At 47.2% G+C, this 26,434-nt stretch overlaps 1 protein-coding gene across 1 annotated transcript; it reads left to right on the top strand.

Moving 5' to 3' along the window:
• The first annotated feature begins 2,624 nt into the window (after positions 1–2,624).
• Positions 2,625–24,352, top strand: GLTP (glycolipid transfer protein). Its single transcript, XM_075898857.2, has 5 exons — positions 2,625–2,813; positions 14,735–14,796; positions 15,525–15,658; positions 16,874–17,024; positions 23,415–24,352. Exons 1-5 carry the CDS (start codon positions 2,711–2,713, stop codon positions 23,595–23,597), a joined length of 633 nt encoding a protein of 210 aa, XP_075754972.1. The 5' UTR covers positions 2,625–2,710; the 3' UTR covers positions 23,598–24,352.
• The last annotated feature ends 2,082 nt before the right edge of the window (positions 24,353–26,434 follow it).

Below are 26,434 nucleotides of genomic sequence, written 5' to 3'. Positions count from 1 at the left end.
ACAGAGGCTCCAACTATATGTATACCCCAAATGAAAAAAAAGCAAAAGAACAAAAAAAGCCACCATGGCTAAACAAAGTGAAAGAGGTAGTTAGAGACAAAAAGGTTTCCTTTAAAAATGTTGCAGTCAGACCTTATGAGTAAAACTGAAAGGAGCATAATCTCTAGTAAATCAAGTATAAAATTAGTAAAGCTAAAAAAGAATTTGAAGAGCAGCTAGGAAAACACACAAAAACTAGCAGCAAAATGTTTTTTAAGTACAAAAGAAGGATTGTTTGCCAGTCAGTGGGGTCTCTGGACCATTGGGATACTAAAGGAGCACTCAGAGAAGATATTGCATGCAAGCTAAATTAATTCTTTATAGCTATTTCACTGAAGAGGATAGGAGGAAATTTTTGACACCTGGGCCATGACAATCTGAGCAAGTCTCACAGATTAAGTGTCCATACAGAAGGCTCCAAAGGTGATCTTGCAATTACAGGCTGATAATCCTAACTACAGTGGCAGTCAGGCAAATTGTCATAAGAACAGCCACACTGGGTCAGACCAATGGTTAAGTTAGCCCAGTATCCTGTCTATTGACAGTGGCCAATGCCAGGTGCTTCAGAGGGTGTGAAAAGGACAAATATCAAGTAAGCCATCCCCTGTTGTTCAATCCCAATGTGTTAAGCAGGCCAAATCATTGGGTTGTGTTTCTGACCTTCTTGGCTAATAGCAATTGATGGTCCTTTCTGCCCAGAACTTACCTAGGTTGGTTTTTTTTTAACCCAATTATACTTTTAGCCCTATGGATGGTGGATGAAAACTAGGGTTGGGGGAGACAAGCCCCCAGCTTTGCCCGCTCTACCTGAGGCCCCAACCCTGCCGACCAGAGCCCTGTGTGAGCTAAGTGCTCCCCACACTGTTGGGGCAGGCCATTCCTCCCCCAGTGTGTGGTGTGCAGCCCCACCCTTCCCCAGCTGCATGAAGACGGGGAAGGCAGGAGATGCATGGCCCCAGTCTCCTCCAGTATTGGCTGGAGCATGGGACAGATGGAGGGCAACAGCAGGTGGCCCCAGTCTTCTCTGGTCCCAGACAGAACTTGGGGGAGAGGGAGAACAGGGGACTCCAGTCTTCTGTGGAACATAAGGAAGGGAGTCCCCACCCCTGGAGAGTGTGCAGCAGTGTCAAAACTGTTACCCACTCTGGCACTTCGAGTGCAGAAGATGGGAAGAGGCCACAAGAGGCCTTTAAAAAATCTTGCCTCTAAAGGCTTCTGTTTAAAAACTCTCCAAGATCACAGGTTCCCTGACCTTGGGAGGTAAGCTACTACCTCCCAAGTGAAAAAAAATCCCACCCTTTCTTCTTGAACCCAAGAAGAAATGACTTGGGAACTTCTTCCAGAGGGGTACCCCAAACTCTTTTACCATACGAGAGTTTAAAAAAAAGAGAAAAGAAAAAAAAAAGAAAACACGCTGCAATCTCTGATAGCTGATTTCTCAGTCTTATGCATGCATTTACTGACCTCTTATTGTCTTCCAGGACACAAGAATCAGATCAGAGTCTTAAAAAAGGTTATTTTATTAAAAAAAAAAAATATATATATATATAGTTGGTAAGCATACTTGATTGCTAGGTGTTATAAAGTAACTGAGAAAACAGATTAAAGCACAGGGAATTATTCCCTGAGGTTCAGTTTTAGTTATAGTGTATGCAGTGGAGTATGAATTTAGCACAGAGGAATTTAACCAAACAACAAAACAAAGAAAATAACCTGATCACATCTAACTAAAATATTCCTTATATACTTACCTATTCATATTTCGAAAGCCCAGTCTAATTCTAGGCCTGGTATTCTTTTCTAGGCATCCCTGCCTTGTTCAACTCATCTTGTTCCCCAGCTTCTGATTTGACCGTTCCAAGCAGCAGGCAGATTCCCTTTCAGGTCAAATCTCAACACTGTATTTCCATTGGTTCTCCTGGCTTCTTGGCAACACTTCCTAGCTACACACTTCCTAGCTACATGGGTTGAACACTTTAGTTACAGAATGCTGGGATGTTGAGAAAAGAGCAGCACTCCTCCCATCCATCACAGGTAGGCACCCCTTCCTGGCATAGAGCATGGGCAGATGTTGACCCCAGCCTTCCTAGCCTCAGAAGGGCTGGCAGCAGTGCCTCCGCGAGGCTAAAGCCCAGATAGCCCCAGGAGACTGGAAGAGTTGCCTCAGGAGACTGAGGAAACCGGAAACCAGGGTGGCAGTTGGTTAGCCCCCCCAATATCCTCTGGCAAGGAGTTCCACACGTTGACTGTATGTTGGTACAGAAACCCTTCCTTGGTTCTACACCTGCTGCCTAGTGACCTATGCAGCGAGTGACTGCATGCCAGGGAGGGGTAAATAAGATGCCCTCATCCCCTGGCATCACGCTACAGGCCCAACCCCTGGGCAGGCCTCCAGGGGGCGCTGGTGCGGCTCCCCGCTCTCCGCACAGCCGCAGGAGGCGTGGCTGGCCGCGCGAGTCTTCTCTCCAGGCTCCCTTCCGGAATGGGCGGTCCCGGCCGGGGATTGGGCGGGCTGGGGCAGAAGCTGCCCGCTGATTGGGCGGGCCGGCCAGGCTGGCGATGGGGCCCCGCCCTGAGAGGCTCGTGGCCGGGTGCTGCGCTTCCCCCTTTCCCCCGCGCGCTCAGTGCGAGCCTGGCGGCGGCTGCGGTGCGGCCGGCTCCCGCCCCCGCCATGGCGCTGCTGCTGGAGCACGAGTTCCGCGTGGTGCCGGCCGACCGGGAGATCGAGACCGGCCCCTTCCTGGACGCCGTGGCGCACCTGCCGCCCTTCTTCGGTGCGGGGCCGGGGGGCGGCGCGGGGGGGGGGGCGCCTGCCTTGGCCCCACCGCGGCTGGGGAGGGAGGGTGCGAGGTCTCGTTCAGCCCTGGGTGAGCTCCCCTGCGCCTAGCCCCCCGGTCAGAGCCGTGTCCCGCGCCAGTGGGGAGGTGGCCCCGTCCCAGGGTTGCCAACCCGCAGTAAATTTACAGACAGTCTGTAAAAAAATTAGCTGAAATTGGATATGTCCGTAAAAAAATTTAGGTGCCCGTATGTTTCGTAAAAAGTGCAATAACATTTCAAAAACCCGCAGTTATTCTATAGCCACTCACTTTCTTCTGTGCTGCTTCCGCTGTTTTACCGCAGAGCAGCAGAAACTGGGTGTTTTTAGTTGTTTAGTTGTCAGTGTTCGGATGTATGATCACAAAATGGAAAACTTCCAGCACCGTGACTGACTAAATGAAAGTGAATTAAATAGCATGTTGTTCTTGTGATGTATGAATGACAACGATTACTTTTCACTTTTGGCCATTTATGTCGTCTTAATATAGTATTCAAATTATGTGTGTAAAAAAATTTGTCCATACATTTTCCCCTTTTGTCCATAAACGAAACTTCTGTGGGTTGGCAACCCTGCTCCACCCAGGCCAGGATGGACCCAGAGGCCCTGCATAGGCGCTGGGCTACTTTGGACACAAGTCAGACCTGTGTGGGGAGCTGACAGCTGGGTACCACCTTGAGCGCATCTCAGGTCTGAGCTTTTTCTCACCACAGCAGGTTTGCCAGCTCTTCCCTTTGCATTGCCCTGCAGTTGGCTCGCCGGCCGCGGCTCTGCAGTAACCTGTTGGCTTGCTGGCTGGGGCTCTCCAGTAGCCAGTCCACTGACCTGTGCTCGGTTTTCTGTTTCAGGAAGTGTCAGGATGCTGTCTCTGGATGCACTCAGTTAGACAGAGAGTCAGTCACACTGGAGCTGAGAAAGTCAGGAGACCTTGTACCAGATCCTCCACAGCTGTGTCCAGAGAGATGTGAGGGTTAGCCATGCCGATGGGAATCTGTTGGAGAGTCTGTGTGTGGGTGGGAGGGATATCAGCTGGCTAGATAATTTGAGTTAAGGTATTTCTAACACTTCACCAGTGCCTTGACTCCAGTGATTCATGGGGTGTCTTTTAAATGTGGGAAGGGAAGTTGTCTGAGGGAAAATGGTGTAATTAAAGCAGTACAGATCCTATTTAGGTCCCAGTGCTGGGGGTGTGTGAAGGGTGTGAAAGCACCCTCCTATGGTCCCCCATGTAAGTATGCTCCGGCTGGCCAGGCTTGGCGAAGCCTGATTTCCCCCACTTATTTGGAGGACCGTAGCAGGTACATTCGCACTCTTGCAGTCCACATTTACAAAAAAAGCACCTCCCTACAGAAATTCCTGCATACAGGCCTGGTGTACATAGATGAGCCCTTAGATGACTGTACTCCAGGCAGAGCTGTACAGTGCCAAATGTGCATGCAGTTGCGCTGGTATAAAGCTGCTCACACCAGTATTGCTTATTCTGCTGGACAGGAAAGAGCTACAAGTGTGTGAGCAAAATGTCACAATGTCAACACCTTGAAAACAGAATTTGCCAGTCCCAAGCTAGAATCAGTCTTTGCACCTGTAAATGGAATGGCTCTGCTGTGTATTTGTTACTGACTGGATGGAAGAGGCTGACTGTGGAATATAGGAAAGCTTGATACATCCTTAAGATTATCTTCTCTGCTTGTCTGACGCAGTATATAGCAAAACCCTTGGGAGCAGACTTTTCAGCAGGATCACCCTACAAATCAGAAAGAGGTTCCCTAACACGAGGAGTCTCTTAAAGAGGTTCTATATCAATTTACACAGCTCTGTAACTGTATCTGGGGCATTGTAACCATGCTTTATCAGCCAAAAGCACATAGACATAGTCCGTAGTCCAAGTGTGTGGAGATTACGTGGTCTGTTAGTATACAAATCATACTAGGAGCCTTACATTGATAGGTCTGCCAGCGTTTGTTTTTTCTCTCCCAAACACAGCACAATATCTATCTAAAAGTGTGTGTTTGGGGGGGGGGGGGGGTGATTTGGTTAAAAAAAAAAGCATGGCAGATTTGGCTTATGGTTTTTTTACAATGCTCTTAAAGTGTAAGCAGATTTAAAGTTATGACACTGTCTAAATTCTAATTTTGCTGGGGAATCTTTCTAGTGCTTCTCCCAGGTCTTAGTAGAGCAAGAGGTAGCAAAGGAGACTGTTAAATAGAACTCTGACCCTTAAAATTCTGCTGAATTAGTTGTATTGGAATAAAGTAAGGGAGGTTGAAGACTGCATTTAAGGCTATGCGGTGAGTTGGGTCCATGAGGGATTTGTAGGGAAACTTGGTACACAGATGACATGTCCAGGGGATCTTTCAGATACATTTTTCTGGACAAGTGAGTGCTTGCCTGGCCTCAGGAAAGGGCATCAGTGAAACAGCAGCCTCCTCCCATAATTTCAATGTACTTCTCAAGGAAAAGGGGATTTCGGGTTATGAGATTCCTGCTTCTTTCCTTACCCCTCCAACTCAACTACTAATAAAATAATTGTTGTAAATGTAGACAGACCAACACAAGAACAGGCCACCCTGGTGTTGAATATCTGGCTGGTGCATGGGAAAACTGCCTCAGTTATTCTGCCTCAGCTGAGGTTCATGGTTCCCTTCTAATGGAGTTAGATGGGAGAACATTGTCTGGTCCTCAAAGAATTGGCTGTAACTCCTGTCCAAGGAAACAAGATGCATACCTGGCATCTAGTATGTTGATGGGAGAATATATTTGCTTGCTCATCGACAAATATAGGCCACAAGGATTGATGGGTAATATTCTTTGGCCTGTATTACATAGGAGGTCAGACTAGAGGATCATAATGGTCCCTTCTAGTATTAAAATCTACCTGAAATATTGTTCTGTTCCCAAGAAATACGTTCTGTTGCAAGTGAGACATGGGGATGGTGGCAACAGAGTCGAAACTAAGGCTTTCTGCGCCTGGGGCAAGCTACTGAACTGCGCTCCCCCTCACCCAAACAAAAGATAAAATTCTTAATTTTTTGTATGTATTTTATTCGTTGCACCTATATTCAGATTGCAAATAGATGATAGTAAAGATATAAATGAAATCATATTTTAACTTTCTAACTTTTATTTTTGTGCCCCTAAATATATTGCGCCTGGGGTGAGTGCCCCACTTGCCTCACCCTTGTTACGGCTCTGGGTGGCGAAGGGAATGCAGTTGTTAGCAGGCGACTTATTGGATCAGTCTTGCTCAGTGTTGTTTCCTTTTCCGTGCTGAAATCTGTGTTTCAGCCCTAATGAGGAGAGGACAGGTCTGAAGGTTGGCTGGTAAGCAAGCACTGGTCTAAGCAGGCTGCATGGTCAACTAAGCTGGGATGTTGAAAGTAAAACCCCATTCTTCACACCCTCAGGACGAGTGCAGCTGAAACAAGAAGCAATTGAATGTTTGTTTGTGGTGGCAGGGAAGGAGACAAAGACCTGGCACAAACTGTCCTCCTGCCTAAGCTTTATCACTGTGGTGATGGCCTGCTTAAGAAATCTTCTAAGGATTGGGTGCTGCAAGTTCTAACTTCTGTGTGAGATGCTGCTTTTGATCAGTAGAGCCTTAAAACAGTGTTGGCAGTTAAGCTTCAGCCCTAGGTACATCTGCTGTCCAAAGATTTGCTCTTTTACCCTCCTAGAGATTAGCAGTTTACCTGTGCTATCCTAGATTAGATATTGGGGTCTCTTCTTTCACCTCTCTGTGCCCCATGCCTCTTTCCTGGAACTGAATTCTTAAGCCCCCAATATTTCTCCCTGCTGTACTTCTTCCAAAGCTTTTCCTCCTTCCCACCTAGGCACCTATGATGTGTTGCAATTGTACCCTGTGCCTGAAAGCCAGAGACGTTGACTGGGACAATGCCCAGGTCAGAAGCCAGTTTCTATGCCCCTACCTTGCCAGGCGGTTTGCATAGAGGAGGCTGTTGGGATACCAAGGGCCATGTTGACCCTCCCGAAGCTTCCTGGCTTAGGCAGGGTTACAAATCCCTCTCCACTGCAAATCTCCCAAATTTGGGTTTTGAGTATATTCCCAGTGGATGTCTACAGTCCTGCCTCTAGTACAAGAGTTGCCAAAATTCTTACTAAGGTGACCCACCAACTGCATTGTCTTTCCCTGCTTCCCCTTTTCTCACCTTCCAGTGCCCAGCTCTCCCCCTCCCCCTGCCTACAAGCCTGCGTCTTGGCTCCCCTCTGCCCTCTTTTGCTCTCCCAACCCTTTCCCCTCGTGCAGCCCCAGCCATCTCCTATTTCTCAGGCTGCTGGCTATCTGCATACTGGCTCCAGTTGCTTATCTTGTGCTGTTGCTGCTTGGATCCCATTCCCCTGCCTGCTATCCTGGCCCAATGACGATGGCAGCACAGTGAGGGCTGGGAGCACTTTGAGGGCATACCTTTGTTGGGGAGTGACAATCAACCTACATACACCTTTCCTGTACGTTAACAACTCTTTCGAGCAGTAGGGAGGAAGCTGACTTGATTTTCTTAATTTCACTGCTGCCCAGAACATTCTGACTAGCAGCAATAAAACGGACAAGGCATAGTTCAGTCTTCACTCTGCTGTAACTTGGTGAAGGCCTTGAAGCTGCAGGACTGCACCAGTTCCCTTCTGTTCAAATTTGTAGTTATCTTTACCATTGTGAGGGCTAAAATGAGAGATTAGATTCTGTGGCTGTCGCAAGGATATGCTTCCCCGACTCTGTGCATTTGTCCAGTCCCTTAATCTAAGGACATTTTTCATGCAAGTGTTTGACAGCCAAAAGAATTAGGTATGTTCAGAAATAGCCCCATTCTCAGATAAAGAGCCTTGTTGATAGGCAGATTATATTGATAGTTTGCTTTTTTCATTGCTTTGATGAGTACATGAATAAGTAGGCATTTGCCATTCTGTCGTTTTGTGTGTGGTGTATATAAAAAGAACTTCAGCCTTATGATAACAGTGACTGTCTTTACAAGGGTGCCAATCTTTGTCAGTGAAGAGAATCTATAGCAAGAACTAAGATCCCAAGCCCACACTCAAAACAGTAGATCTCTGTGAGTTGCCCATCTTGCGACTGCTTACGTAAGCTGCAGAGGTTACTCCTTGTTGCTATTGCTATTCTGATCAAGAGAGAACATCTCTAAGCTTTGTTGCACTCTGTAACGTGAAACCATCCGTTCAACCCAATATTTACTCTTACCTGATTTGGCAGCATAAGCATGACTGAGGTAAGTGGTGACAGGCAGGGAGGTGAATGACATTAATGGATAGGAGGGGTAGAATGACTTTTTTTCCTTTAACGACTCAGACGCTATGGTAAGAGCAGATAAATAAGAGCCTTACCTCCCCACAACACTGCAGAAAGATTTAAGTATCCTAGCAGTGTTCTTGTAGGTATTGTCTTAATTTGACAGATCAGCTGGGATGTGGAATTGAGCCACAGATGAAGAGGAACCTAGCTACTTTGGTGAATGGAAGTATGGTAGTGTGGCATCACTGGCATGGTGTCCTGACAAGTCTCCTGCTCCATCAATGATAACCATTCGGCTGCATGCTTGGCTTCTCAGTGTGTCGTATTGGCTCGCACAAGTAGCAACACAGAAAACTCTTAAGAGCCCCCCCAGCTGGATTGACGGCACCAAGCCAGGTTTATTGTAAATGAAGCATGGTAATAGTTTCTCCGGATCAGATGTCGACAGGTCAGCTAAGAATGTGTGCCCATGACAATGGACTCAACTCAGTCAGAGTCAGGGGCTCGGCCACTGTCCCCTAAGTCACACACAGACCTCTTCCTTGGGGTACACTTTTGTACACGGGTCCAGACAAGTTACACATCACTCCTGACGGATCAAATTGCCATGCTCTGATGCTACCTGGTACAACCAATTACCTTGTACATGGGAGTTTGATCACTGTCTATCATGCTACCTATTATCTGTGGGGAATGTGTTAGCTCCAAGATGTTTCTTCATGAGGTGTTCTGTTACCATCCCTCCGGAACATACTTACAGCCTGTGCCTAGCACCTTTGAAGTCTGAGTGTTTCTGTAATATCAGCCCTGTTCTTGCCAACTTCTGTGAGCAGGGCCTCTCTCTCGATGACAGCTTCTCTCTGCTTTGTATTAGCAGAGTCTTGACCACTGCTGCCTAGGCCTCAGACCTGGCCTGTAATATGTGGGCTTATGTTTGAGGCCCTCATCTCTTTCTTACAGGTGGCTTTTTTAAAATCTGTAATGGAGGGTGACCCATCAAGTGGGTACTGGAGCCAGCGTTCGTGCCTGGGATTTGCTGGCTCCCAGTTCTGCGTTGAGTCTACTCGTGCTGTATTCCACTGCAGGCCTCACCTGTCCTGTCTTGCTGCATTGTAAAATGCTGAGCTCCTCCTGCTGGTTGGGTGCCAATAGGTTAGCTAACTGTCGGAAGTAGGGATGTAAAATCCTGTTTCATTGGTAAACTGGCTAATCAATTAAAATTGGGGGCTGGTTCGAGAACGCTTCCCCCCCCCCCCAGACATTTGCTGCTCCAGCCTGGCTGTATCAGCCGCTGCCTGTGGTGGTGGTGGGTGTCAGCTGGGCCCCTGAGGTCTGAGCAGGAGGCTGCTCCCAGGTATGGGTTAACCATTACCAGTAAGCATCAGCCGTTGAGGGTACTAGGTGACCAGTTAACCTGTTACCCATTCACATGCCTAGTTGGAAAAACACCAGGGGCTGCTTCAGAAAGATGCTGCTGTCTGACTCCTTGTGTCTGAGCTTCCTGAAGGCCCATGGAGGCAGTGGGAGCACAGTAGGATGTGTCACCTTTACAATACTGCTGGAGAGTTACTGATATCATCTGTCCAAAGCACCAAACAAAACCCTCTCTGAGCACCCAACTCTGCTGAGCCCAGTGCCCAGAGATGGGTAAGAAATCTTGCCAAGCGTAAGAAGCCTTGGGGGGAAGGAGGATCTGTTTTACATAGGTTGCCCTGAAATCTGACTGTACAAAACTTACTCCACCTTGGTGCAGGGAGCATCTAGAACAGTGTTTCTCAACATTTTTTTTATAAAGTACACCTTTAAAAAAAAAAAAAAGTACCCCCAGTACCTACAGTTTTCAGGCACACGCAGTTTTTTTTCTACTATTGGAACACATTTGTTTAAACAATGTCATCATAGCCGGGACTTCTCTCGAGTCCCCCTAAGGGTACTCGTACCATTGATTGAGAAGCACTGGTGTAGAACAGTCAGTGTAAAAGGCAACTCTATCGTGAAGCAGCAGTGTAAAAAGGGCAACAGAGTTTTCATGCATGTTCCCACAACTATCAGATTTCTCAGAGTACCAGGGAAAAGCTGTTTTGCTTCTGGCAGTCCGATCCCACAAATGTTCCCCGTGATGGGGGGGAGGTGAAGACAGGGTTTGGTCAGATATCTGGAGCCACGTTAACAGTTCTGTTGTAAAGTCTAGCACTGTTTCCTACCTCTAGCGATGTAGGGTAAAAAACAGTAACTTGGAATAAAACTGTTGACTCTGACTTCACATGGGGAGCAGCAGATCAGTTGAACAAAAATGTCGCTTTTTACCCGTCCTCCAGCTGCATCCCAGCAGCCTGTCTGAAATATGATGTGCTGAAATTTCCTAAAATGCTCAGCTAGGTCTTTAGCTCGCATGCCCATCATTATTGTCATCTTTGGGGAGGGATGCTCGTGTATGAGAACCAAAGCTTCTTACAAAGGGATCATCCCACACCTGGTCTGCCTGACTCAACCATATTGTAATTCAATGACTGACTGGATTGCATCACTAGACAACTCCTGCATTAGAAATTTAATTGGCAAAGACCCTATCCAACCGGCTAAACTACTGAGTTGAAAAACCGCTGACACATGCGGTTCAAATTCTCTTGAAACAAACCAGTGACTGTAAGATCTGCCCAGGCCTGCCCAACCAAATTAAAAAGGGAGTTAAAATGATTTATCCAGAGTCATCTGGAAAATCATGGGTGGTGTCAGGGATGGGTCAGACTGGACTCCAGTCCAGTGCTTAACCTCAAAACTGCTGTCCTTGTCCAGTCCCCCTCTTTCCCAGGTCACTGGAAGCTCCGTCATCTGTGCAATAATCTTTGTAATACTTAGTAGCTTCTGTCCCTGTGTAAGGCTAGAGGTTGGTTGAGTTCTTATTACCCTGCCCCAAATTAGGCTGGGGGAAAGCTTTGTTAAATTGCTGTTGTGGGAAGGGCCGCTTGATGGTTGAGATCTCAGCCTGAAATCTGTTTCTCAGGGTGTCTTTCCTTGAGACATCAGCTTTGTGATGTAGGAGAAACAGCCTGTCTCAACCCAGCAACCCTCCAGCACAGCATAGGGTGGCCAGGTAAACCTGGCAATACAGGCTTGACTCAAAACATCTGTTGAGAAATCCTGCTTTTATTATGCTGTGACCTTAGGGAGCTGTATCCAAAGTAACCTGCTTTATAAACACACAACAGAGGCACAAGTGAAGCCATTAGCAGCTGCCTCCTTCACATATTTCTATAATGTTCACCTTACTAACCATTGCTACATCTGCTGTGTAATTAATTTGCTTGTTTACACTTGAAAGTTAATTCGGATCAAAGTAGGGTATGGATTTAAAGTGTGATAACTGTCCTGGAATAACTTGTGTGTAGACAAGCCCTAAACAGCCTGATTTTTTTTTTTTTTTAAATCAGGCCACATGAATGGCATTGGGATATTTCGACAGTGGATGCTCTGCTAAATTGCAAGCATGTCGGGTGTCTGCTAAGCCAGCAGGACAGAGGACTGATTAGTCCTTTCACCTGCAGCTTTATCACCAGCTTTTCCAGGCTGGTAGGGTGGGGCAGCCAGCAAGAGCCAATATGTTGCATTCTGGGGAGTCGCAAATCAGAAGGAAAGGGAGTAACTAAGCTAAAACTGGTAAAACAGGAGTATGAAAGGCAGAGCAGCTGTGGTGACAGGACAGTTTGTGTTAAGAATAGGGGCCTTTTAGATCTTATTAGGAGTAAGTAGTAGCTGGTGGCTCCTGCACCCACCTGAAAAGGGCAGAACTTCATTGCTGAGTTAAGTTTTGCTATCCAGTAAAGCTGTGACAAGCAACCTGTGTCACTTTTAAATGTAATGGATGTTCATTGGAAGCTGAATAAATCTGAAAACCCATGGCTCAGTAGAGCACTAATAATAGTCAGATTAATGTTTCAGAAATGGAACTGCAAACCGCAATTAGCAGTTGAAGATTGGAGCATTGACAACATAATCTTGGCCACCGTGGAAAGGATTGTGTACTGTAACCCAAAAGTCTGATACTTGATGCTTACCTAGAATGAGCCTGCGAAATGCATGCCCTGCTCCTTGCCCTTCCTCTCAATTTTGCTTCTGATCTTTCTCATTCTAATAAGCGTGTCCCTTCAGTATCTCTGCATTTAGTATAAAAATTGTATAAACCAGTTGTAAATAGTCATGTAAATAATTGATTCATTTAATATAATCAAGCAGTTAAAGCATAGATAAAGCTAGATAGCTGTGGGTTAATGCATCATGAGACACGTTTAAAGGGACTGGGGGGGCTGTGTATGTGTGTGATAATGTTTAAGTGTAATGGGGGAAGAAAGAAACAGCATTGTTTGGATGGTGGAAAGTGATTCACCCTCTTCCACCTGGTGGCTGCGTCTTTGGTTGATTGGATCTTATCTTACCTAGGGGAAGGTGACTCCATTCTGGGCAGCCCTGGGCCCTTTCCCAAAGGCAGAATGGGCTGTGGGCGTCAAAGGAGGAGTTTAGCAAACAGTGCTTTGCCCATCTAATCCACTGTCTCTGGTATTCAGAGGCATGGAAGCCAACATTCCTTCTCAGCCCATCCCCACCCTGTGGCCAGCACTGCTGCTTTTGTCCTGCCATGCCCAGATTCCTTCTGATATCCCATTCCCCCTCAGCTTTCCTGACTTCTTCCTGGTTCTCCTCTCTGTCTGGGTCCTCCTCCACTCTCCATCTGCTCCCTCTGCGCCAGGGAGTAGAGAATTCTTTTTGGGTTGGGGGGCCCTCACTCAAGTGAGAAGGAGGGGGAAAAACCTTCACTGACATGGTCCCCAACTGAGGAGGAGGAAAACACTCCCCACATTCCCCTCACACACCAGAGCTTGGGGGGGGGGGGGGGCAGGCTAGTAGATTTTGTGTGACTAGCCCCACAGTGGGACAGCAAGGGCTGGAGGAGCACCAAGCAAGGGCTGCCTAATGCTGTGGGGGAGGAGCCCCTAACCTCAGGGGCTGAATCCAGGCAAGCTGGGGGCCACATCTGATCCCTGGGCTTTAAGTTCCCCACCTGTGCTCTGCATCCTATGGGTGAGCTCACTTACGTAGTCTCGGCCATCCTCCTGATGCTGAAGGCTCAGGTGCTCTGCTCCTGACCTGTCTCCCTGCAGCCAATCTTGTACCTTGCCCCAGCTGTCATCTCCTTTTGGGAGTCAGCTTGAATGTGGCATGACCAAAGCTATATTCACAACCTTTCCTTATTGGGGTCTAGGTGATACACTGGGGCTTCTGGGGGCTTCAGTAAAGTATGTCCTAGGTCAGACACCTCTCCCTGCAGTGTGCTATGGATTTGGGGGGCCAGTGGAAATAACTTGTCTGGAGCGGTCCCGGGCTGTTGGCCAATGGAATTTCCTTAGCCTTTTAGGCATTTCCATCCATGGGGGAGAACTAGGGCTGTCATGGAATGCACCCCATGCAAAGAAATCCCAGTGGGGAGTGTAGTGTCCAAGGCCCATTGGGGTTACACCATAACGGGGATGCCCCAGTCCCTGAGCTTGGCCATGTTGCATGTATTGCCCCAGTTGAATTTCCTGAATTGATGCTCTTCAGTGGCAAACCCAGAGTGCTGGTTCCGCTGCCTTTCACAGTTCTTGGATCATGCCCATCTCATTGCACCGGTGGAATCCGTTGCTAGTTAAATGTCCGCATTGGACAATAGCTATTGTTCTGTTCCAGGAGCTGCCTCAGTGGTCATGCTCCTGACAAGGTCTGCCATTGTGGCAGAATTGCATTACAAAAGAACCCCACCAAAGCAGAGTAGAAAGCAGTATAATGGCTGCCTTGATGGCCAGCCACTACAAATGACTTGCTGTCTCTTTTTTTAATGAGATGCACTGGCTTTACTAAGACTGCTTGAGCCCCATCAGTCACAGCACAGGAACATCAGCACCCTTGGAGTTGGGTAAAGGAATAAAGTGGTGGGGAAAATGGTTCCCAAATGCTTGTGGTCACACATGGGGCCAGACCCCACAGGCACTGAGAGCCGCCAGCTCCCCACACATCTGTTCATGTGAGCTGCTTGCTCTTCTCCCCCCTCCCTAGGCTGCTGCCTCTATTGGACAGTGGTGGGGGAGGCTGCTCCGTGGGATGCTGGTGCTGTCTCTGTCCATGGGGAACCCGGACCCCCTGTGGACAGAAGCTGCTGCCATCTCACGCTACCCCTGGGGAGCCTCTGTCTGACTTCCCATGCCAGTAATTTCATGGTACCAACTTGTAGGCTTTACAGGTGAATTGACTTGTCCTCAAAATGCTATAAAGATAGCAGTAGGGCAGCTCTCAGTTTTTGCCCCAAGCTTGTGTGCTTATTTACCCACTAGACACTCTGTTCCTAGCTGGGCTATTTCTAGATCTCATGCTTTGTTCAGCCTGGTGTGTGTGGGCGGTGGAGTTTTTTGGGGGGAGTTTTTTGTGTTTTTGCTTTTTTGTACCTGTGAAATGTTCTGGGTCTGTTTGTCTTTTGTTTGTTTCAGAGGGACCTAGTTGGAAGCCCTGATTCAGGCATCTGTGACACAAATTGGCTCTTTCTGTTGGATTCTCTGACACAAGCCCTCCTCCCCCCCCTTTTTTTTTCCTAGATTGCCTTGGGACACCAATCGTGTATTCTCCAGTCAAAGCAGATCTAGCTGGAAATATCAAGGTAGGAAGGGGTGTCTGCGAGAGCTCGGATTCTTCAAGGCCTGTGTTTTGGTGGTACTTGTGCTATGCTATGCAACTCCACCACTAAAGGCTACAATATGCTATGCCAGGGAGACTTGGATGTGGTGATTTTCTCCCATTTGGAGCTGTTGTCAAAATGGAAAGCTGTAAATTGGTGATAGCAAAGAGGGGACACTGGATTTCTTAATACAGCTTCAGGAGCATTCAATCCAGGGATGCTTGTTGCTTCCTGCCTCTTCTCTCCTTCCTTCCCTCCCTCATCCATATGTTTAGGTTCAGAATTGACACTTGCTGTTCATGTCTACTATTCCTTTACACAGATTTAGATCTGGCCTTTACTCAGTGAGTTGCTGCTTCTTGAAATTACCCCTCCCCACCCAGTGCCCCCAGCAATGGATACCAGGATCAAAGTTTCTTCTTGAAGGAGCCTGCGATTCTGTGAACTTGGGTGTCTGGCAAAGATGCCTTTTGGCTAGTGTGCCACTGAATTCCTCTCTTACACGACTGTGATGCATCTATGGATGTTAAACCCCGAGAATTAGGATAAATCATTTTCTCTCCTCCTGCAATGTTGATATGCATTGCTAAGCTGCCTGTCATGGGAGGGCCATTCTCACAGTGCTGTGCATTTCGATTGCAATGCTCGTTTCTCAGATTGTAGACCGCTTTCAAGCAAAGCTCCGAGTTCTCTCCTTTGCTCAATTTCAGAAAATCCGAGCAGTTTATGAATCCAATCCTACCAAGTTCAAAACGCTAAAGAACATTTTGGAAGCGGAGAAGGAAATGTATGGAGCAGCCTGGCCGAAAACTGGTGCAACACTAGCGCTCATGTGGCTGAAAAGGTGAAATGTGGATTCTGCAGCTATTGTATACTTGTGGGGGCATATCTCTTGCTCTCTAAACTTACATGCCAAATGCTGATTCCACTGCAGAGAATGAGTTGCTTCTCTTGGTTCTGGCTTAGTTAAAACTCCTGACTATTAATTTGGGTTCTTCTCCAGTATGTCTGTCACCTGGTAAAACAGTGCTGTTGTCTCCCATCTGTAAAGTATGTTCTAGCATAGTAGCTCCCAACCAGGGGGCTGTGGAGTCCCGTGGCTGAAGCCCAGGGTTTCCCATGGAACTCTGAGTCCCAGTGTTCCCTGCAAGTCTAAAGCCCCAGGCCTTGTTGTCTCAAAGGCTTGAAGCCCGAGGCCCCTGTGGGGCTGACCCTCCCTGCAAGAGTGAAACTGGAGCCGTGGGGCCAAAATCCCATGCACCCTCTACCTGGTGCCTGAAGTCCAGACCTCCAGGCCCTGAGGTGCCCTGCACCTGGTGCCCCAAGCCACAGTGGGTCTAGAGCTGGGGCACAGCTGGCTGAAACTGGGAGCAGAGCTGCAGGGAGCCCAGAGTCTCAGCATTTGCTGTGGGGCTAAAGCTCTGGGCTCCCCAGCAGAGCTGAAGTCAGTATCAGAGTTGTGGGGCTGACCCCCAGAGTCCCGAATCTCAATGCAGCCTCCTTCCCCCACCATGAGGCTAGAGCTGTGAGCAGAGCCATGGGGCTGAAGGCTGGATTTGGCCTAGACTGTGCGGGCTCCTGATGCATGTATGGCTGGAATAGTAAATGCTGGAGAGGGCCACATGAAAACCCTGGCGCAAGAAATCCAGAATCTTAGGGGAGGTCAGCCCGTGGTGAGGCCTGCTGCAGCTACAGCCCGTTAACCTCCCTCGGAGAGATGTTTTGAGACTGGTAACATGGGTGACGCTTGCAAGGAGTTGCCAAGCTGGCAAATGCTCTTTGTCTTTGAGATGCTGGATCACAGCAATGGAAGGGAGGAAGTAATCTGTAATGGCTAAACACTCAGTGAACCTGGTTTGCCTTCCCTTGGGTAACTAACACATGAGCTGTCCCAAGGGAAGGATATGGCACTCCCCTTTCATAGCAAGGTAAAGTGGATGAAGTCAGATGCTGTTTGTCATTCTGTGGCCAAAAGGTGGTAGCTGGACAGTGAAATGCCTGGTTGGGAGCTGTCGGCATGAACCTCTCACATGGTTCTTCTGTGCTCTACTTCACTCAGAGGCCTGAAGTTCATTCAAGTTCTTCTGCAGAGCATTTCAGACGGGGAGAGGGACGATGAAAACCCGAACCTCATCCGAGTTAACGCCCTGAAAGCATATGAAATAGCCCTGAAGAAATACCATGGCTGGATGCTGCAGAAGCTCTTCGCAGTGAGTGCCTGTCTGCCAAGGCAACAGGGGTTAGGGATGCTATGGTGTGGCAAAGAAGCAGTTTGCTAAATCAATAAGAGAATAATTTGGAAGTGGCTTGTACCTTCTGTGCTACTTGTCGTATCTGCCGCTACTAGGGTCACAGTGACTGTGCTTTTATTAATCCTGCGGTAATCAATAGTCAGTTGCCTGGACCGCCCATCTGCCTTCCTTACAGGCCATACAGTAGAGTTAAAGGGAGAATTTGTCTTCCAAATAACTCCTTGTTGTTTTAAAGCATGGATAATTTCCATCAATTGAGATTCTGCTTCCTTTGGATAAGGATACTGTTTCTGTGAGGGAACCAATTCTCCCACAATTTTAACACAAGCTTTTATCTTTCCGCAATCAGTTTTCTTTTGGGTCCAGACAATGGGGAATTTTAAGCACCATTCTGTGGCTTGTTGGGCCATAATATTTGCAACTATTGGTTCCCCTTTTGTTTAAGGATATTAAAAATGTGATTATCTGGCTAATCAAATTGTATCAACTATACGATTAGTCGAGCGCCTCTGCAGAACCGCAGCAGGGGTAGCTCCAGGAGTTGATTCAGGCCGGGACTGAGCAGTTCTGGCATGTACCAGCTCTGGAGCCATCTGCCTTGCAGCTCTGCATTTTAAATGTAGTAAGAGCTGCTGGCGCAGTGCTCTGACTCCGAGACCCGAGCATAAGGTTGGGGGGGAGGGAGATTGGGTTACAGCAGGGAGGGGAGGTGTCTGGCTCTGAGGAAGGGAAGGGGGACTAGGTTGTGCACAGCATCCCGACCAGCTCATGGTCAAAGCTGGCTGCTCAGCGCACGTGCCCCAGCACCTGGAGGGAGATGCGCAGCTGTAGCAGCAGTGGCTCTGGGACTCGAGAATTAGGTTAGAGTTGGGGGAGGGGGATTGGGTTGGGGGGAATGTGTGCCTGGCTTTGGGGTAGAACAGGCGACGTGCCTGTCTCTGGGGAAGGAGATGGGGACTGGGTTAGAGTAGGCTGCTCTTCCCCTCCCCTAAACGGCTGGCACACTTCCTGAAATACCGGGTCTGTCGCACCACCGGGGACCTTTTTCCCCCTGCTGCCTGCCTGCGCAGAGGGGCAGGTGGCAGGGAGTAGGAATCCCAGGACTGCATGCCAGCTCCAACTTCTCAGAAAGCACGCAGCTGTCATGGGGAGCAAAGGAAGAGTAGGCACTTCCTGAGAAGTTGGAGCTGGCATGCAGTCCTGGTACTCCTACACATATACACCCTGCACAGGCAAGCAGGCAGTTGGGGGAAAAGGAAGTCCCTGGCAGAGCGACAGACCGGGCATTTCAGGAAGAGCACCAGCTGTCAAGGGGAGGGGAAGAGCAGCCTGTGCGCTTCCTGAGACCCAGGATCCCCAGGTACTGGCCCCAGCTGGCTCTGTCCCCTCCCGCTGGCAAGACCCTCCCCCCCGCAAGTACCCTGCCCCAGCGCCCTGTCCGCTGCCCTTACCAGCACAGTTAGGGCCATATTAGTGAGGCTTGGGGATATTGGGGGGGTTGGTTTTTTTGCATCTCACTTGTGTGGCCCCGACTGACTTTTCTGTGGGTCAGTGACCCCGACTCAAAACAGATTCCCTGCCCCTCTCATAAATAAAGACAATGCTGAAACATTTTGCGTTTGACATATTTTATTTGAAAATGAAGCCTGGCTAATAAGCTGGCCATCTGGCCACAGCATCATAACACTCCTGAACCCCGTCCCCAACTCCAAACATGAGCCCATCATACCCTGGAACCCCCTGTCCTCAGCCCCTCCCATCCCCAAACTCCTGCTCCCCCATCCCCAGTCTTCTGCCACAACATTTCTGCACCATCCACACACTGCAAATCTGTGTCTTGAGCCCCTCATACTCCCAGCCTCCCTGCCCTGAGCCCCTCATGCACCCTAGCCCAAACTGCTGCACCCTCATAGCCACAAACCTGCAGCTTACTCACACCCCAACCCTCCACCTGACCCCAACCCTCTCCAGCCTGGCACCCCGCTCCCTGAGCCAGCAACCCCTTCTCCATCACCTCCTGCACCCAGATTCCCTCCCAGAGCTTGCACCTCTCACCCCTTCCCAGTGTTTCTTTTGAGAGCCACAATAGCAGTGGAGACAGTGTGAAGAGCCGGGGCAAAGTTGTTGAGCCGAAAACAAACAAACAAAAAGGCAGGGCCATGAAAACCCCGGGGGAAAGTTACTCTTCCCCCCCACTCGGCAAAAAAAAAAAAAAAAGGAAGTAGCCATGGGACGGTGTACCAGCACCTATTTTCCCTCAGCATGTGGTGTTTTTTTTCCCCCTCAACTTTTCCCAAATCTTTGTAGCGGTTTTTGTTTTGTTTTGTTTTGTTTTTTTGCTCAACAGCTTTGCCCCGGCTCTTCACACTGTCTCCACTGCTATTGTGGCTCTTCGTCTGGAACGGATTGGCCACCCCGGACTAGTCGCTTACATCCCTACTTTTGTTATAGGATCTGTTGTCCAATTTTTCCTTATGGGGAGGAGTTGTATCTAATTTCCATAAAGTGCCTTGTGGTATATCAGTCAGTCTGCTCCTAAAATGGCGTCACCTGTCCTATCAGGAGTTTGAATTCAGTCTCTGTAGGTTTTAAATTGTTGTACGGAGTAACGGTTTTCTGCCCCTTCCCATCCTAGGCTGGGCTTCCCTTGGAAAGATTGTAATGTGACTTGCTTATTTTTGGTACCGGCTTTGGGTTGGTTCCTGATTAGTAAAACTGCTGCTACTGTGTCAGTTGCAGCCAGTGTAGGAGCACCTCTACCCTGCTGGATACAAATACATGGTCAACCTCTAGAGTCCTAGGTCATTTTACTGATGAGCCTCCCACATGGAGCTCCTATATGTGAAAGAGGTTCAATAACCAGAGAGCCCCCCCCCCCCGCCCCGTTCCTTGTGTCCCCGGAATGGGAGGGGATCTGTTAATTCAGGAGGAGGAGGAGGGGGAAGAGGAGCAGTTGAGGTTACAACACTTGCTGTTTGTTCCCTCAGTGTCTGGAGCCTTAAGGCTTCTGCCAGTAAATCTTGCAGGGGTTCTCCATCCCACTTTTATTTGCTACTTTGTGCTGCATTAACTCTTTCCAGGCTATCGACTGAGTCCCTCTTTCTGAGATTCCTTCTCCTTCCTCTTTGGGTCTGAGGTCTTGGTTTTACATTTTGGGGGGTCTGTATACAAGCTTTCCACCATGGTTTCCCTTTCCCTGAGATCTGCGTCTTGAAGACCCACCCTGGGATCCAGTTATACCTTTACTGCCACTTCTATGTAGTTATTTGCTGGACTAGGTTTCTCAGTACCCGTAACATAGCTGGCTGATTGGGTTGCCACACTGCTAGTTTCCCAGCATAATGTGGGAGTAAGGATGCAGCACACTCTCTTTAAGAGTCTGCACAGAATGGTACTAGGTCCAGCTCTGTGATATTACCGGGTGTAACTAAGCCAGCCATTAACTGCATTAGACCCCATCGGGTTTAATAATTCATGGGGGTCTTCATCATTTTTCTATGTAGCTATCTCAGCTTGGGCCATGAAGTTACATCTACCCATTAGCGCTCCAAACATTATAATTAAATCCAGTATATTGGTCTGATCCATGACAACACACCTTTCTATAATCCCCTGAATTTCTGCTGTGGTACAGACACTCATTAGGCAGTGGAGTTCTGTTGTGCTTAAATTTTCCTTTTCCCCCAAGCAAAATTGTGCTAGTGCCTCATCTAGAAAAATTTCTCGTTTTAGGGTTCCCAGCCACTTTGCCATGGCTTGGAGGTCAAAGGCAGGCATCGTATTTACTATCTCATTCCCGATATCTGAATGACTTGAAACTGTTGTGCACTTTACTGCCGCTACAGTGTTTTGATCATCATGGTGGGCAGAGATTCTACCACAATATCTCCTCCCCAATTTAAAATGAGGTCCCAAGGGTCTGACCATTCAGAATCTTCAGTCATACCCTCCCCAAAATCACTGCAGCAATCTGTTTGCAAATCCCTGCTTAAATATTTAAAACGTAATGAGTGATTTGCAATGGTTATGGTCAATGGGGGCTCTCCCTGGCTCTAAAGTTAACTTCTTGACCATCCCCTTCTCTCTTTCTATTTTCTCTTTCTTTAATGAGTTCTTGCAGAATTTGAGATGTGTTAACTTTCTGTACCTGTCCTTAAGGGAATCTAATTGAATCTGGATACTGGTAGACATGCATTTCCATCTCTTCACTTCTACAGCAGAGACTTGCAGGTCCTGGTGCTGTTTACTGTTTTCATTTTTGCATCTAGCCAGTCTGAGAAACATAAATAAATTAATTAATGGAGTTCCCCTATCTCCTAGAACTGGAAGGGACCTTGAAAGGTCATTGAGTCCAGTCCCCTGCCTACATAGCAGTACCAACTATCACCCCTGATGAATTTTTGCCCCAAATTCCTAAATGGCCTCCACAAGGATTGAACTCACAACCCTGGGTTTAGCAGGCCAATGCTCAAACCACTGAGCTATTGCTCCCCGCCAACATCTCATTACAAGTTTTCCCTAAGAGCCAGACTTTTCATTAGCATTGATGGCTTATATACCAACAAATATTTGGCCAGTTTATCTTCCAAATCTGAAGTTGTGTGCACATTAGCTAGTGATCGATCTGTTCAAGGCCTGTATCCAAATTTTTGTAAAATGTCTCTCATTTACAAAAATGCTCATTACTCATTTTCCTCTCCAGGAGCCTTTTTAGCATTTGGCTTTCACTTGACACTTTCTAATAACCCAATCTCCTATTGGGACTTAATAGCAATTCTTACCCTCCTTATTCTTCTTTGTCTTGTATCCTTAGAGTCCTATATGAGGGTGAATGGAGACTCTAAGCTTCTACCTTTTGGGCTCAACCCTACTGCGACTGAGGGAATGATATCTTTAAATTATTCCCCAGCAACTGGGCTGGAGAGTGGAATCCTAAACCCCTCTCCTTATTTGTCCCTACTACCACTGATGGTGTGTGTGCCATTAAGACAAGTCCTTGTTTTCCTAAAAAGTGAAGAGGGAGCGAGAAATCTAATTCTCCTCTCTTACCCAAGCTTCTAAAACTGGGGGTGTGCACACCTTAATGATCAGTCACTTCAGTACCAAAAACTGCAGTATAATCCTTTAGTACTCAGAACTACTCTTCATTGACTCTCAACAAGGCAACAGTACATGCGTCCCTCTTTCACAATTCTCCACTAAAGATGTCATGCTCATAAAACGCACATGGGATCTTTATAGGGGGAAAAGGCAATACGCTGCATTTATTGAGAATACAATGGCAAAGCAGTTGATATATGCTTACATAGAGACACAGACACTCTATCTCTGTTTCTGTCTCTTTCCTGTCAGTGATGATATAGTTGCCAGTCTGTTGTTCACATTAGCTTGGTGGCCAAATAAGTTAAGTGCGAGGGAGGAACCAGGTTCCCTTCAGCCCAGACGGAGGTTCCAGTCTGACAAAAGGATGAACCCTGCTCTTATGGGAAAGCTGTCCTCTCTTTATAACGGTCCTTCTCTATCAGGATCAGGGAGTTTTACATCATGCTGTTTTTCTGACAGATGACTGTTATCCTGGTTATTCTTGATCTTTATTTTCTTTGTTCTGCCATGCTGAGCTGGTTTGAATCCCAACTGATAAATGCTCACCCTTTTTGTCAGTGTCCTGGAACACCAGTCTGCCCTCGGTTGTTATGCCTTCTAGTCCGTTCAGTATCACTGGTTCATTGGTGGCCTTCCTCCATATCTCTCCCACATTCCTTATTCTAGCACAGAACAAAAACAAGAACAAAGGTTACAAGCAAAAAATTTTTTAACAAAAAGCAAGTCATTGCATTCTTCTACTGTGTTATAATACATCTATTTTAAAACAAAGTAGCCATAAAATCCAGATCATTTCTACAGTAGTTCTAAATCCTTTCTATAACAATTCTAAATCTATTTCTACTTCAAAATAGTTAAGAATATTAGCTTGGTGCATTGGAACTTAAATGCTTACATCCACACTAAAAATAAAAAATAGGAATTTTTCTGCTACAAAGGTGTGATGGCTGGTAGGCAGAATGAGCAATGGTGAGCTCAGAAGGTGGTGTCTCAGCAGGGGACAGTGGTGCTGATTTAATCTTCTGTATTTGAGATTTCCTTGGTAGATCAGACAACTTGGAAGAAAACTAAGTTCTATACCTACTTGTGGGCCTGGTGCTTAACCCACATAGCTTCTAGGGTGCAAGCAGCCTGAGAGAGAGGAGCTTGTTTTACCAGCTGTTGGTATAAAAGCCAGTGTCAACTCTGAAGCGAGCCAGGTGTCTTGTCTCCCTCTGTTTCACTCATTCTTTCTCCCTTTCCTAGGGATCAGTCTATGCTCTTCCATACAAGTCGGATTTACTGAAGGCTCTTGAGAAGGGGAAGAACGTGAATGAGGAGGAGACTATGGAGAAGATCCACCAGTTCCTAGCAAAAGCCACTCCTGTGCTGGATGCAGTTTATGAAATGTACGCAAAAACGAATGCGGAACTGAACTACAAAGCGTAGCGCTCGCAAAGGACTCCTACCTCCAAGTATAAAGTACACACTACCTTAATCCTACAGTGGGAAACCTAAATCACTGCATAAATCACTACAAGCACGGGGGCTGCTCCCTCTCATCACGTGACTTTGATTCCTAGCCTGGATATTCAGGGAATAGCCCATTTTTAAATAGTGGTCTATAGAAACAAAGCAATAAAATCATGATTGTATCTCAGATCTTTGTGGAACTACAAACACCAGTTTACCAACTGGAAAGCAATAAGTAAAATTTTAACAGATTTCTTTAAAACAAGTCTGGAGGAAATGAGATGTAACTGACCACTCTGGTTAGCTGCTCCTGTTTTCTGGCTCTGCCTCAGTTTTAGATAAGTGTGTCTCTTACAAAGATATTAGGGAATATTTTGGATTCTGTGCTCTGAAAAGGGCACAGTATAATGTGGTTAACCAGCTTGATCACAAGAGTGACTGAGAAGCTTCCAAAGTAATGCCAGAAATTTGCAAGAAAATAAACTGTCAGTGACTTTCCTGAGTGGCATTGAAATCTTGTAGAATTTGGAGTTTTCTCCTGTATGGGAATGATTTCTTAACTTTCTTCAGGGACAGTTACTCCAAATTAAATCACTTGTAACTTGTACATGTATCTCTTTAAAACTTTTTTGCTTCGAGACAGAAGTTGCCTTAATAGTGGTTTGTGGCACAACTAACCCTTATCTTAGGACAAGGAAGAGTGGGGCTTCAAATAAATGCTAAAAATCAAACATCAGTCTTGAATTTTTTTTTGTCATCTCGGACAAGAACTTCTCCTCTAGTGCCCTGGGTATAGAATGTCTCATCACCCCATCTGTTAAATTTCTCATGGAGCATCTGTTTGATAACATGGGCCTTCACTCTACAAACATCTGGAGTCCTAAGTATGCAGTTAGGTAATTTAGCTACTAGAATTACCTACAAGGCTATTTTGGATGTGGAGTCTTTGCGTTTTACCAGCAGATGGGGCAATTTGCTGTTCAACATGATCTAGATTTAATTCCACTGATTTGTAATTTGCTATTTTTAAACTTTGACTGTCCTGCTCCACCAACTTTTACCAGTGTGGAAGCACAGAGTAGTAGGGCTCATTGCCTAATGTCTTTTTTGCCGCCTGTTTTTGGTTAAAGGCCACCTTGGCTCTCTTGACTTGGCCTGGAGTTCTATCCTATGTTGAAAATATTTACATTGTCGGTTATGAAGCTCTGCTTTTCCCATCTAGTTCTTACCCCCTCTTCCTCCCACTACAGAAAGGATGTGGATGCATTGGAGAGGGTCCAGCGGAGGGCAACCAAAATGATTAGGGGGCTGGAGCACATGATTTACAAGGAAAGACTGAGGGATTTGGTTTGTTTAGTCTGCAAAAGAGAAGAGTGAGGGGGGATTTGATAGCAGCGTTCAAATTCCTGAAGGGAGGTTCCAAAGAGGATGGAGAAAGGCTGTTCACAGTAGTGACAGACGGCAGAACAAGGAGCAATGGTCTCAAGTTGCAGTGGGGGAGGTCTAGGTTGGAGATTAGGAAAATTTCCCTAGGAGGGAGGTGAAGCACTGGGATGGATTCCCTAGGGAGGGCATGGAATCTCCATTCCTAGAGGTTTTTAAGTCTGTTTGACACAGTCCTGGCTGGGATGATTTAGTTGGGATTGGTCCTGCTTTGGGCAGAGGGCTGGACTCATTGACTCCTGAGGCCTCTTCCAGCCCTAGGAGTCTGATTCAGCCACTTGCTCAGCATTAGGAGAAAAAAGGTGGGTTAAAATCCAGCCAGATGCTCATCTGATCATAGCTGAATACTTGGTTATCTCAGTAAATTGTAAAGCTGCTGGCAAGTGCCCGCGCTGTCCCCTGTGAGCTACAGAACAAAGCACTGTCCAAGCCACGGAGAAGGTCCATATGCTTCTAGAGAAGCTTCCCCAGTAACAAAGTGCCTTGGCCAGCATGACAGGCTGTTATCTTGTGGGTTTGCCCACTGGGTCCTGCCATTAGGGCAGGGGACTGAACTTGATGACCTCTCAAGGTCCCTTCCAGTTCCAGTGTTCTGTGATTGTATGGTTTTAGTGTTGCTTTAGGTAGTCTGCTGAGACATCTGGAGGATTATTCAGCCCTTTTGGCTTATTAAAGTAGCTTCAGTACAGCATCAGGACGATGCTTTGTATAGCTGCCCCCAATCTTCCTGTGCAGTCTGCAGTCCAGGCTAAGAATATCATACTTTGAGCCCAATGTTGAAGGATGTAGCTGTGGCCTCAAACTATCAGCTTATGTAGGATTGGCAACTGGCCTCAACAAACTGGAATTCGGGGTCAGGGGTATGTCCAAACCATGTTTGCAAATGGGCTGGGAGAGGGCCCTCATGTGCTGACCAGCAGTATTCCCCCTCTTTCCATTCATGTGCAGAATAAACGTATGTGCAGATGTGCACCATCAGTACAAACACATGCTGCCAGCTGTGGGCGTTCTACTAATCTGCTAGGCAGCATTTGAATCTCTGCTAGCTAGCTGCCCAAGTGCTCAGCGTACAAAGAACGCTGATCACCAGTGGTGTGATTTTGGAGCATTCATCAATCAGTACAGAATGAAACCGCTCACAAAACGGAATGAAGACAGTTTGCCCATTTATGGCCTTTCAGGGTCGAGTGAAGGGCCCCAGCTCAGCCAGATGGGGGCAAATGAGTGTATTGAGGAAAACAGATTCTAGAAGAGTCAGCAAATGTGGAGGGGAGATCTCCCCCTGACAATCTGTACCTTGCTTTGGGCAGGTGAAATGTGGGTTTGGCCAGCAACTGGCCATTTGCATTATTTTTATAGCACCAGCCTGT

The sequence above is a fragment of the Pelodiscus sinensis genome, chromosome Z (assembly GCF_052426305.1).
Source record: "Pelodiscus sinensis isolate ZL-2025 chromosome Z, ASM5242630v1, whole genome shotgun sequence".
Lineage (NCBI taxonomy): Eukaryota > Metazoa > Chordata > Testudines > Trionychidae > Pelodiscus > Pelodiscus sinensis.
The sequence above is the reverse complement of the archived record's forward strand: the minus strand, read 5'-3'. Positions and strand labels throughout refer to the sequence as shown.

Coding starts and splice junctions, on each gene's coding strand:
- GLTP (XM_075898857.2), top strand. CDS start 2,711: ATGGCGCTGCTGCTGGAGCACGAGTTCCGCGTGGTGCCGGCCGACCGG. Junction 14,797..15,524: donor ATCTAGCTGGAAATATCAAG/GTAGGAAGGGGT, acceptor GCTCAATTTCAG/AAAATCCGAGCAGTTTATGA. Junction 15,659..16,873: donor GCGCTCATGTGGCTGAAAAG/GTGAAATGTGGA, acceptor TACTTCACTCAG/AGGCCTGAAGTTCATTCAAG.